The 13,423-nt window shown below is 31.7% G+C and overlaps 1 protein-coding gene across 1 annotated transcript; it reads left to right on the top strand.

Moving 5' to 3' along the window:
• The first annotated feature begins 4,362 nt into the window (after nucleotides 1-4,362).
• Nucleotides 4,363-10,553, top strand: LOC127704703 (uncharacterized). Its single transcript, XM_052208839.1, has 2 exons — nucleotides 4,363-4,407; nucleotides 8,824-10,553. Exon 2 carries the CDS (start codon nucleotides 8,835-8,837, stop codon nucleotides 10,512-10,514), a length of 1,680 nt encoding a protein of 559 aa, XP_052064799.1. The 5' UTR covers nucleotides 4,363-4,407; nucleotides 8,824-8,834; the 3' UTR covers nucleotides 10,515-10,553.
• Nucleotides 10,554-13,423: the final 2,870 nt, after the last annotated feature.

Here is a 13,423-nt window from a genome sequence, read left to right as displayed (position 1 = left end):
AATTAATTTGACATTGAATTCCTACAAGGAACTATATTAGTTTCTGTATAACGTCGACACCATTTACGTTAGAAACACTAAAATTATTAAAATATTTAGTACGTTAATCAAGTTATTCAAATTAATGCAACATAATATCTATAACATTGCTTGTTGTATAGTCTATCTGAAAGCTTTGGTCGACATTTGTAATATTTGTTTCTTTCTTAACCCTGACTCTTTATCATTTAGAGTAAAAAGCTTAATTTTCTAATATCAGAATAGTCAAAAATTGAAAAGATATTTCCCAATTTGAAAGGCATTTCCAAACGTGATCATTTCTACACAAAGCAACTACGTGTGCCACAAATTTTGTGTTGGATATTGACACTCCTAACACTTCTAACATGTTTGAACTTTGGTTGATAGTTGTCTCTTAGGCAACCAAACCACCTCTCCTTATTCTTATTATGAAGACTGATCTTCAAATAATTGAAATCGGCAGTATCTGTGATATGCCAGCGTAGTATTTACATATGTTGATATTAATCAGTTCAAGATCTTTACGTTTATTAACTGTCAAGTGTACGTATCATCAGATCTAGTGATATAAGTTTAACTTATCTAAGATTCCAACGAAATTTGCTCATTCTGTAATGCTTGTAATAAAACATGTGTTTGATGTTGTTTCTAGTTTCGTTGGTATAAAACCATGTAACCATAAAGTTGTATGTTTACACCAATGTGCCCTGAGCGCGTACACCATAGTCAGAAAGTATTTTAAACCCGCAGACCATCGAAGTTTTTATTTTACTTAATCTTGTCTTTTTTCATTGTTGAAAGATGTAAGAACTTTCCCGAGTGTAAAAATGCGATTTTTCAAGTATCTAGTTTGCGACACTCCAATAGAATGAGAAACACTGTCTAATATAAGATTTCATGATAAACAGCAGATTAACAGATAAGATGCTGACACCGAATTAGAAATTTTGGATAGTATTCAAACGTCTGTGGTGTCTCTCTAACCCTGCAAAAGTATTTTTGTGTTAATGGAGACATTACACGATTTTCTATTTGTGTTCCAAAATGTTCATTTATACATAACTCCCCTCCCCCCAAAAAAAATGGGGGAAGGGGAGTAATGTATAAATGAAATATTTTTGACAGTATAATATCCCATTGTCCTTTAGTGTCGTCCTCTTAAAACAATATATACATTTCTAAAAGAAATACATAAAGTTCATCAAGTACTTCCGTAAGGTTGGAATCATGTGCACATACAATTGTTTTCAACATCATAAATTTCTTTAGATCATACATGTTGGTTGGCAAACAGTCATACTAATCCAGGACTAGCAAACAATAGAAATTTGCGTTTTGTTTGATTTGTAGACTAATGGGTCAACATATCTTCCTGTCAAAAATTTGTTATTCTGTTAACTTAACATGTTATCGAAGCTGTTTAAATAAATAACCTGACTCGATATATGTTTTAAATGCTAATTAAAGTAGTCATATTTAACAGATTAAGTATAGGCATAATCAACATTAAGCGTTAGGACATGTACTCTTTGTAAGTCCCTCGATATTACTAGTGTTACGACCAAAATGAATGAACCAATGAAATTACTACAATCTGGTTGAATTTCAAAAAATAAATAGTGCGATAAACGGGGAATGTACATCACTAGGTTCCCTGGCGAACATGGAATCTACATCCTTTTCACGTATGCCTTTGATGAGGCTTTTTTAATCGTAACCATGAATCGATGTATTTTATTCATCAAATTTGAAACATTTTTAAGATAATGAATGAAAACAACACATTGTAAATTGCATACATCCGAAACGCCTTTCTAAATATACCTTCATCAGGAACCCTCAAAGCCGAATATGTGAAAGCCAAGAATGTATAAGAACCGAAACAGTTGAAGAGCTTTCTGACCAAAAAGACAAAATATATTAACAAGATCCATCTAAGGTCAACTTTGCCTGAGGGATTGGAAATCTTTAATTTTAATGATTTATAAATTTATAAACTGACAATTTCAGAAGGTAAGTTATAAATCATGTCAGTACCGAATTAATGACTACTGAGCTGATGATACCTTCTAGGACTGATAGTCCACCAGCAGTGGTATCGACATAGTACTGTGAAAAATACAAAGAACACTATATGAATTGCATGCGTCCGAAGCGCTTTTCTGGAATTACTTTCTTCATCAGGAACTTTCAAAGCCGAAAGCAAAATATGTTTTTCTGCTTTTTGCTGTACCTCTAACAAATGCAATATATCTATACAATTTATTTAAATAACAAATATTAGTCCTTTCAACATACAAATGATATCCAAAGGAAAAAATGTTTTTACAAACATACTGAACTCCAAGGTAAATTCAAAAAGGAAACATATCCTCCTCTAGGGAACACATACAAAACAAGAGTTGGGGTACAGCCGAAAAATGCATCATCAACTCATTATCCAGAGGATGTTTATTCAATAAATGCTATTTTTCAATTAATTGTGTGTTAAATGTTATATATCAATCTCATCTGAAAAATCTAATTCTATCTATATGACATTAAGTCTCCCGCCCAACTCGGTAAGGGGGATATAGAAATACTGGACGTCCGTTAATCAGAAATAGTAAGGGTTCTCACGTGTGCAATTCTAGTGGGATTTTTGTTAAATAAGTGCCGATCAACTTTTTTTTAAAGATTTATGCCCCTATGAAATATCAATGATATGGAAGTTTGCATTGTAAGCGTTCTTAGGCAAACTTTTTTGTCAGGATTGTTGATGAAATTCATATCGAAGGTTTATATCACCAATGTCTTGGAGGAGGTTGAAAATCAGCACTGATCAATTATATTGTCTCTCAAAATTACAATTCTTGCTAGATGTTTATGAAATCTATATTAAATATTAATATCAGCAATGTCTCGGATATGTTAAAAAATCGACTATTTTTAAAAGAGTTATGCCCTTGGAAAAAAATTGCATTGTAAACACCGTTTCATCTAAATTTCTTGTAGGATTTTATGAAATCTACATCAAATGTTAATATCAGCAATGTTTTGGGTTAGTTTGAACACTGTTTTAACAGGAATTCTACCCCATGGAAAAATAAATATATAGAAAATCACATTGTTAGCGATCTCATGCCTACATTTCTTGTAAGCTATTAATAAAAAGTTTAAAAGAACAAAAAGGTTTTTTTTGTAGTTGTGGCTCTTTGACAGTTATAATATGTGCAACGCATGGGGCCTTGGAGCTCTGTTCCGTTATTTATTTGTTGTTCATTTGACATCAATTGTTAATAACTTGAACAACTCGAACCTGCATAAAGTTTGACCTGGATTGTCATCCTTCACTTTACCTAATGTTCAATATTGTATGATTACCCTTGAAATATATTAGTGTCAACTGGTTCTAATCATTATGTGGTAAAAAACAAAACTGTTGACAAACCGATTTATAGAGCGACCTATTACACAACCAATGGACACTGTCAAAATCTTCCCCTTTTTATCAAAAGTAATATTAAAAAAAAATGCACATATTCTAAGTATTTGATCGTTAGTTCACATAGCATTCAGTAATGTTCCTTCTTATTTGCCTTTACTTCATTACACTAATAGAGTAAACAGTGATTTATGGAATAATGAGATTTTAAACCATATCAAAAGTTAAATGAATCAAATGAACTAATAACTAAGCAAGTCATACTCTTGCTATATATATGAAATGCATTAAAAATAATAGCTTAAATGATATTTTTAAGAAAGGATACATGCTCTATCATGTAATGTTTCATACTTATATTAGTGCAGTCTGACTAGAATTTTTAACTTATTTGGATAATTTCGCATTGTTGTCAATAAAATGGAATTTGATGCGACTGTCATACAAGTGAGAGGTTTAGCTAGCTATAAAACCTGGTTCAATCCACCATTTTCTACATAAGAAAATGCCTGTACCAAGTCAGGAATATGACAGTTGTTATCCATTCGTTTGATGTGTTTGAGCTTTTGATTTTGCCATTTGATTAGGGACTTTCCTTTTTGAATTTTCCTCAGAGTTTTTTGTGATTTTACTTTTTCCATTCATTTCAAAATTCTGTAGCAATTAGAACACATTTACAATAAGTATTAGAGTTTGCAAACATTTCTGCCTGGTCAGTGTTAATTAAATTGATCTTTCTAATAAGAAAAAAAATCTATTTTCAAGAAGAAATGATCTTCTTAAAAGTAAGTTTAATCTTATAGTTTTATTATATTCAAGTTCAATCGTTTTTAAAAGATACCGCCATTTTAACTTTATGTTCACTATTTAGTTTAGTAACTTAATGATTAAAGTCAGGTGATACCGTCGACCTTTTATCTTCCTGGTACACGGATTGAGATATAGCATTTTGAAAACCTAAAGTAAGACCTATTTTACTTGTATAAGTTCATTATCAAAGCATAAGCTCATTTAAGTTTTGGCTTTCAAACTTTTTTTTATCTGAGCGTCACTGGTTAGTCTTGTGTGGACGAGACGCACGTCTGGCGTATTAAATTTTAAACCTAGTACCTTTTGTAAGCTATTATTCGAGTGATTCTTTGTCCTATATGTTCTCCCATTTATTTGTATTGTAGTCCTGTCATGTAATGTTGTCATTTTGGTGTTGTGTTTGACGTTGCCATAAAAGCGGGAGGTTTGGCATGCAACAAAACCAGGTTCAACCCACCATTTTTTTCTTAAAATGTCCTGTACCAAGTCAGGAAAATGGCCATTGTTATATAATAGTTCGTTTCTGTGTGTTACATTTTAATGTGTGTTTTTGTTGTGTCGTTGTTCTCCTCTGATATTTGATGCGTTTCCCTCAGTTTTAGTTTGTAACCCGGATTTGTATTTATCTCTATCGATTTATGAGTTTCGAACAGCGGTATACTACTGTTGCCTTTATTTAAAAGTGTCCCAAATTTGACTGCTTAATTAGTATTCATACTATTTTGCAAATCTATCATTTATGATCATTTATGTTTGGCTTAACATTTTATTACAATCTTACCCACTGTTAAAATTTTGAGTAATTTTAGAGGTCAGACAATTTTTTGAAAATTGCAATTGATTTTATCATGTTTGTTAACGTCTGACGTTATGCATAAACAAACTTATTCAGGATTAAGATAACAAATGAATTATTAATTATTTGGTACAATACAAGGCAACGGGAGATAACTCTATCATATTTAAAATCATTTAAAAACACATTCAACATCATTAATGCACAAATTAAGTATTTTGTCATTAAGCAAAATACTAAGTAACAAATATCCTTACAAAATTGTCATTTTTTGTTACATTTTGATGTGGTTTCTTAAAGCTAGGACAATGGGAGAATGTGTATCTCTGAAGTCAAGGGACTGAGAAGTGCAATAGTTTTAATAGAAGAGCATGACATTGACTTGTATACCTCTCGCTTCTGAATACTTACTTATAATTAAATTTTACATTTAATACCAACAATGAAACACATTGATTTATGTGTAGCTTAGATACATCTGACATTTGTTCCGTTCGTTGATTGAGTCGAGCGTTTGGTTACTCCAAATTAAAAATAAACTGAGTATGTTTTACATACTTGAATGGCTAAGTTTTACTATAAAACAAATGTATTCTTATCAAAATCTGCAGAAATGTACTGCTAGTGAATTATTTTCTTCCCGTTTTCTAATTCACCGATATCTTCTCCGTATCCAGTATCCTAAACTACGAGACATCTCGTTAGTACTTCGCCATGTGCGAGAGAAAACCCGTGATGAAGGAATATGTAAACACACATGAAAGTTAGAGGATGTTAATTGATTCTGAAAGAAAATTCAAATACACCAAATAATTAAGCAACTGCTTTGACAAAGTCTAATTAACAAATAGAAACACATGGAAAATTTTAAAAAATAATATCTACATCGTTCTATTGCATATCTATTATCACAATTATTTTCACGTGTGCCATGCCCCTTGTTGATTGTTTATCAAGGTCACGTTCGGTAAATTTCGGCAATTAAACACGAAAGTTAATTAGAAGGCAAATTAATCACTGAATGAAATATTTTTATGTCGATTATCTGTTAAGGATTCGTAATAAATGTAAGAACTCGTGCATGGAGGACTTAATTTGATATATATACATGCATTGCTTAAATTATTTCCTCATCTTGACAATTCCAAGAAACTCGTTTCATATGACTGTATATGTTCATATCCACATTTTTTCACACGATGCAAAGGTTTTTAAGACACTGAAAAGTTAGCGTTAGACAACAAAATATATGTCTGGCTGAAAGTTCATTTCTCTTATGGTTGTGGTATGTTATCAACTTCCCACATGAAGATGTATTTCTCGTAACACATCAACCAGAGTGTGATATGAAAGTGATACGAAAAAATGAGTTAATTTGGTTGGCATATCCTGCAATGTGTGATGAATTTACGACATCTTCAATGGTTTTTCGTTAGTTCAAAGAAAATGTAAAAAGGTCACAACGAACTTTTTTTGCCCCGTTGCAACACAGCTTTGCGATTTCTTCAGTAACAAACAAAACTCAGATGTTTCACTGGAAATAATTCTTCTTATCAATGTTGGTTCTATTTTAAAGCGTACAAAAAGCTCGAAAACGTCTGATGTTAATGTATGAGAGCGGAAACTAATGTCTACAACCTATTGAAAATAATCGTTTGTATTACCCATTACTGTGGATTCATTTATTTTCGTGGGTACCAATTTTCGTGGATTCAGGAAACTTTGTATTTTCGTGGATATTTGATTTCGTGGTTTTACCAAAGTCTGCATACACTTCTATAGAAAATGTGTACTTCGTTGTACATTTAAATTCGTGGTTCACCTGTAACCACGAAATCCACGAAAATTGGTATCCCACGAATAATAATGAATCCACAGTATGTCTTTTTGATAAAAGGATCAAGGAAAATATGACAGAAAACGTTCAGTGAAAATTTGAACGCATTGCTCTTTTTGCCTTTGGAAGAAAAACGACGTGGATTATTCCAAAGAATTGTGCATTTATCTCTTTAATATACAATTCCTGGAGTAAACGTTGACACAAACATATGAGTATCTCGTATATTTAGACAAGTGGAAAATTTTCTTTTCAAAATAATTTAATAATTACACAACCACATACTTAGGCTAAACGATTTCTGCAAGTTAGGTCAGAAAATTTAACAGAAATTAAATAACATGTGTAAGTACTAAAAACCGGTAATAAAGATAAACACAGACAGAAATAACAGCTTCTATCAGAATATTATTTTAGTTTGCGGAAGAAACTCGAAACCGTCGTCAGTTTCAAAGTGCACAGAATATTTGGAAAATTTCAGTGACTCAAAAGTTACATCTCTTAAAATTTCACTTTTTTTAGGTTAACCCAATAGAAACTGAAATATATAAACATACTTTACACGAAAATAAGAAAAATACGAACATGATCGGAAAATGTAACATTCATTTGACAAAACAAAACGACAAAACAGGATTGTTTTTTATCTGTTGTTTGGGCGAATACAAAATTTGATTAAGAATATACTTTTCAAAAGTAAGTATATTACTAATTTCGCAATTCAACCCTGGTGCTTAAATGGTTTTTTTTTTTTTTATTATTATTTACTTCCCAGTCATTTATCGTTGATTCTTTCAGAAATGGGCATGGCATTTGCCAATGTTAAGAAATTTATAACAAAATGAAGTGTTGCGTAATTAGTAATTTTCATATTATTGTTAACCATAAATCATAACAGGACATCAGTTAATGATATTTCTATAATATGCATGTCATTTCTGTAATGATTATTGTATGCATTTAGAGGAAATTTACTGTACAGTTGGTTAGATAATCAAAATGGAAAGTTAAGCTGTCGTAATAGGTCAGTAATAAATCATACTTTAGATACAATGTCCGTAAACTCATCACTTTTTTCTATAATAAACTTTTTAAGGTACACTCGAGGCCATTTTTGTTTGAAAATCAAATAACAATACTTCGAGCTTATAGCAACCACAATGGTCTAAACAAAATAGCCAACTCGTTGAAATATAAATTTCCCCTCAAGAAGTAGTTATAGTGTCAGTTTTAATATACTTACAAAACGCGCAATTTCAGTTTGAAGTGGGCCTTTAAAAGCAAACCAGTTCCGAGGAATTCTTTACTTGGAGAATAATATTCTTGGGGATATGCAACAATTAACAATATCAATCCAGTTATAGCAACATAATCTTATCATTTGATTTCTGTACTCACCAAATGTGTTTCTGAAAAAAACATGTGTCCCTGTCTAGAATTAGAACTAACGACTAAATCGTAGAAAAATAACCAATTGATTATGAAGTAAACAAGTATTTAATCCGGTGTTATTAATAGATTAGAATTTGTTAATTCTTTATTCGGAAATCTCATAATTTCTTCGTTTTACAAGTTAAATCAGTTTAACAAGTTTTAACAGAACTATGTTATGACGATTTTAAAAATTGGTTTTAACAGAATAAATTCATTCTACCGTAATTTATATATCTAAAACTGTAACTTGATACTTAGAGTCATCGCGAGTTAAAAAAATAATTAGAAATTTGTAGTTTTATTTATTTATTTTTTTTTTTTTTATGATCTGTTCCAACAACTTTTGTGCTCCTTTGTTTAACTATGGAATAACGTAACAAAAATGTACATATAAAAATATTATTATGACTAGGCATAAAACATTTACTACTAATGCTGTCATTCCAGTCCAATTGATAAATGTCATCACTAGTAACCATCAAACTTCTCATTCTTTTACAGTTTGATTCAATATGGCAGCATCAAGATATCTTTGTGGTGTCTGTACCCTCCGGCATATCTCCAAACCCTCCATCGTCTGGTGTACTGAATGTGACGAAGGATTGTGCACGGAATGTCAAGAACATCATAATTTGTCTAAAGCTTCAAGAAACCATGACACAATACTAGTTACAGAATACCAGAAATTACCACCTGATGTATTATCCATCAGTCAATACTGCGACAAACACAAAGAAAAATATCAAATTTATTGCAAAAAACATGAATGTCCTTGTTGCAGTAATTGCATCGTGGAAAGTCACAACGAATGCCGAGATATCGTTACACTTGCTGGAGTCATTAGGAACGTAAAGACTTCAAACGCTTTCTATGAAATAGAACAGAATTTAGCGGAAGTTTTAGAAAACATAAAAAAAATCCGTGAAAACCGCCAAGACAACCTGAAAACATTATCAAAAGAGAGAGCGATAATTGAACGTGAAATCGAACAGACCCGTGAAACTATTTGCAACCATCTTGACAATATGAAAAACGACATAATAAAGGAATTATACGAGGTAGAAAAACAGGAAAATAAGGAGATCTGTCAACTTATAAAGATGTTGGAAGAAAAGGAGAACAATACAGTGGAAAGTCTGAGGAAAATTGAAAGCATAAGGCAACATGCGTCAGACTTGCAGGCTTTTCTTGCTATGAAACAATTAGAAAAAGACGTATTCCTGAAAGACGAATTTCTGCAGTCACGTAGCGATAAAGATATCGTAAAACAGTATTCGTTGATATATAAGCCAAATGACACCTTAAAAACATTTGCATCCGATGTAAAAGCGTTTGGTCAAGTTCTCATTGAAACCAAACTACGCGTGGTTGCACTGACTAGGAACAAGGGAAGACAAGCTCAGATAACGGTCCCAAACGTCGAATCCAAGTCAATTGAGGAAATCAATCTGCAACTTCACAAACAATTAAATCTTACTGGAAGATACGTCTTTGGGTGTTGTGTCTTACCGAATGGAAAAACTGCATTTACAAATTATAACAACTGTGTCATAATTTTAAACAAAGACGGATCTTTCGATTCTAACGTGAAGATACCCTATTTTGTATATGATGTAGAATATATCAATCAGGACAATACTTTGGTTGTAACATCTCCTTGCTCTCATATTACAATTATAGACATGAAAGATAAACAAGTTACAAAAAAGATACCACTGAATTCGGTCGCCCATGGAATAGCAGGAACAAATGATGGGCTCATTTATTCTGGAAGAGAAAAGGGAATCCAAATGATAAGTCTACATGACGAATCTGTTCAGAATATAGTAAAAGATGAAATGCCTCATTTTTGTTACGTTGCAACATTTGATAACAATATTTACCATACAGACAGCAACAAAAACACCGTGACATGTTATGATCTAAAAGGTAACAAACAATGGGCATTCATGAACAAATCTGTTTTGAAATATCCGACTGGTATCTCTGTAGACAATAATGGGAACGTCTTCGTAGTAGGAAGAACTAGTAATAACGTTGTAGTAATATCTGCTGACGGAAAACGACATCGAGTGTTACTTTCCTCTATTGATGGACTTGATAACCCATGGTCTTTGCATTATGATCGATCGACAAATCGGCTACTTGTTGCAAATCATAACGTCAAAGCATTTGTTTATTCAGTTGGTTGAAAAACTGGCCATATAGTTTAATAAAACAAGCTTGTTATTTATCGGTGTCCATTCGGTGTTCTTGTTGATCAATGTACTTTGTTCATAGTAGTTTGTTTTCCTTTATGAAAGATGTGAGATGGGCCACATAATTTCTTTACAATGATTCATCTGAATTTCTAGACATTGCCTCGGGAAAACATAATTTGAAAATTGATGTTAATGTTTAGTATTAATAGACAACATATCGGTAACAAAGTTAAAACAGTCCATTATCAAATCGTTAAACGTATGAAAATCTTTGTACATATAAGGGAAGTAACATGATTTATTAAAAACAAATGTACAGATTGTTCATAACGAGATACCATAAGAGATAACAGGATAGAAAAAAAGACTTATCAGCGACGCACTAATCACAACAGTTAAAAAGACCAAAATAAAGTACGAAGTTCAAGAGCATTGAGGACCCAAAATTCTGAATGGTTTTGCCTAATACAGCTTAGGTAATTAACCAGGGGTTAAACAAATCGTAGCATTTCGAAAAAAATGAAAGTTTTGTACAATGTTAAATTCAAATTATGAAAATATCAATGATAATTCATGTCAACACAGAAGTGCTGACTACTGTGTTAGTTGGAAAGGATAAAAGTAGGGTCGAGGCCTTCTGATTTGATATACAAAACAGAAAAGAATTCATCGCAAGTTCATAAGAAGAGATTGATACCAATAACAAAATGTTATAGTCTAGTCGAATGTTCTGTTTAACTTCTTTGTCCAGTCCTACATTATTTACCTAGACATTTCAAGTTTCTTGAATGATATATACCTCATATTTTGACCTTTGTATGAGGAATACCATTGATTTTCCCCTTTCAGTCTCTGTTAAATCGTCACTTTTCAAAAAAAAATCCGCAGAATTTATCTTTGTTCCAAATAAAGAAATACTTGACACAAACTTTATCCTGTTCAGTACTACAGTGAACATTTCACAAAACATTACATTGCAAATAAGATATAAACCATCAACGGAAGTAAACCAATCAAATGTTCACCCCTTTTTACCTGTTAACAAGTTTTAGTAACCATGTCATCAGAGGTTATTTAAAATATTTTATAGAAACAGCAAATAAAAAAGAATGGTGCTTATAAACACCTAAGATATATGTTTATGACTCTGCAATGAAATGCAGGATTAATTTACTGTCAAATCAAGGGAATACTTTTTTCAGCCCTTTTTCGTATGAAACCGGATGTGACGTACTATGATTTGGTGGTTTTACACATGTATTAACTTAGCATCTATACGCTATAGGTTGCCACATCTGAAACAGTTACAGTACGGTTATGCATATACATTCTTTAGCAAAGGATGTGGAAAATAAAATAAAATAATGAAAATAATGGTATTAATTATTTTTGGAGTGTAAAAAATTCTTTAGAGGTTTTAGATAAAATACGTGCTTTTGATGGTCCTTTTAATTCTGTTGACCGTTGTGAAAATTCTACTCTCTTCACTACACTTCCACACAATCTTATCAAGAAAAAGATATTTAATAAATGGTCTTTTGAAAAATCTCATTGGAAATATATTTACTGTATACGTGTAAAGCCTTTTTTTGTAACGAAAAAGGTAAGAATGCTAGATACACTTACTGGAAATGTGAAGATATGATTGAAGCTTTAAATTTTCTTCTGGACAACAAATATGTACGTTTCGGTGATAAAGTGTATCGACAGATAGTATGTCTTCCTCTGTTCACTAATTGCCCCCTTTAATAGCAGATTTATTCCTGTATTGCTATGAATCTCAGTGTATGACCAAACTCAGTAAAGACATGTCATTGTTACATTTGATTAAAACATTCAACAATTCCTACCGTTATCCTGATATTTTTACGCTAAATAGTCCAGAGTTCTCTAAATGTACAACCCCCCCCTCCCGAGTTATTAGTAAAGGTTATCTTATTATTGTTATAACAAGATCTTTGAATATTGTTCACATTAGCACAAATATCGATTTGTCATCAACAAATTAAAACATAACTAAATTTGTAATCTTTTCGAATGTTTTTTTTTTTATGTATAAAAACACATCCACGTTTATTTTCTATATAGAGATTGCTTTATCTATATATATATCATTATACATATCTATTATAAGATTAAATCCTAACTATCCTTCTGCCTGTGGATAGTTTTATTTTGGCATTGCACAAGTCATTTCTTCTTTGACTGTCCACGGCGTTAAAACACTTAATCCCTGGGATGTGGTTTGATTGATTTTAGTCTCTGATGCATGATTTTTTATTATTAAACGTTTTTGGCTTTTAAATAGCTTTCATTAACTGCGTGTACTCTCAACTCGTACTTTCGTGTTGATTTAACCTGTTGACACAATCTGTGATGCATTTTTGTTATTCAATGTTTGCTTGTTTTTGTGTTATATCTCGTCTCACTATTTTTTATATTCACCACCTTTTATAAGTGTTAAGTATTACTATAAATTTTCACTACTGTTCTGGTACTATGAACAACAAAATTATTTGGTAAAAATATTTCCGTACTCCTTACAACAAAATTATCCTGTTTATAGTAACCTGTGTACGTTATTTTATTAAACGCTATTTTGTCCCAGGTTGTAGTTGTCTTCTTGACATTGTTTTACATATTGTATCTATATTGTATCTGTCATAGATCAAATGTATTCGTTCAATGTATGTTTACTTGTTTTGTTAATATTTCCTTCTGATCGAGTTAAGCCATTTCAATTGATGTATGTCTTTCTATGTTGTAATGTTATACTACTGGTTCAGGTTAGGGTGAAGGTTGGCGACTGTTAAAACGTTTAAACCCGTTGCAGTTGTTTGCACCTGTTCTAAGTCAGGAACCTGTTGTTCAGGGTTGTCGTTTGTTGATGTGGTTCACAA

Source organism: Mytilus californianus, unplaced genomic scaffold, assembly GCF_021869535.1.
Source record: "Mytilus californianus isolate M0D057914Y unplaced genomic scaffold, xbMytCali1.0.p SCAF_6, whole genome shotgun sequence".
In the NCBI taxonomy this organism is placed as follows: Eukaryota; Metazoa; Mollusca; class Bivalvia; order Mytilida; family Mytilidae; genus Mytilus; species Mytilus californianus.
Note: the sequence above shows the minus strand (reverse complement) of the source record. Positions and strands in the feature narration are given on the sequence as shown.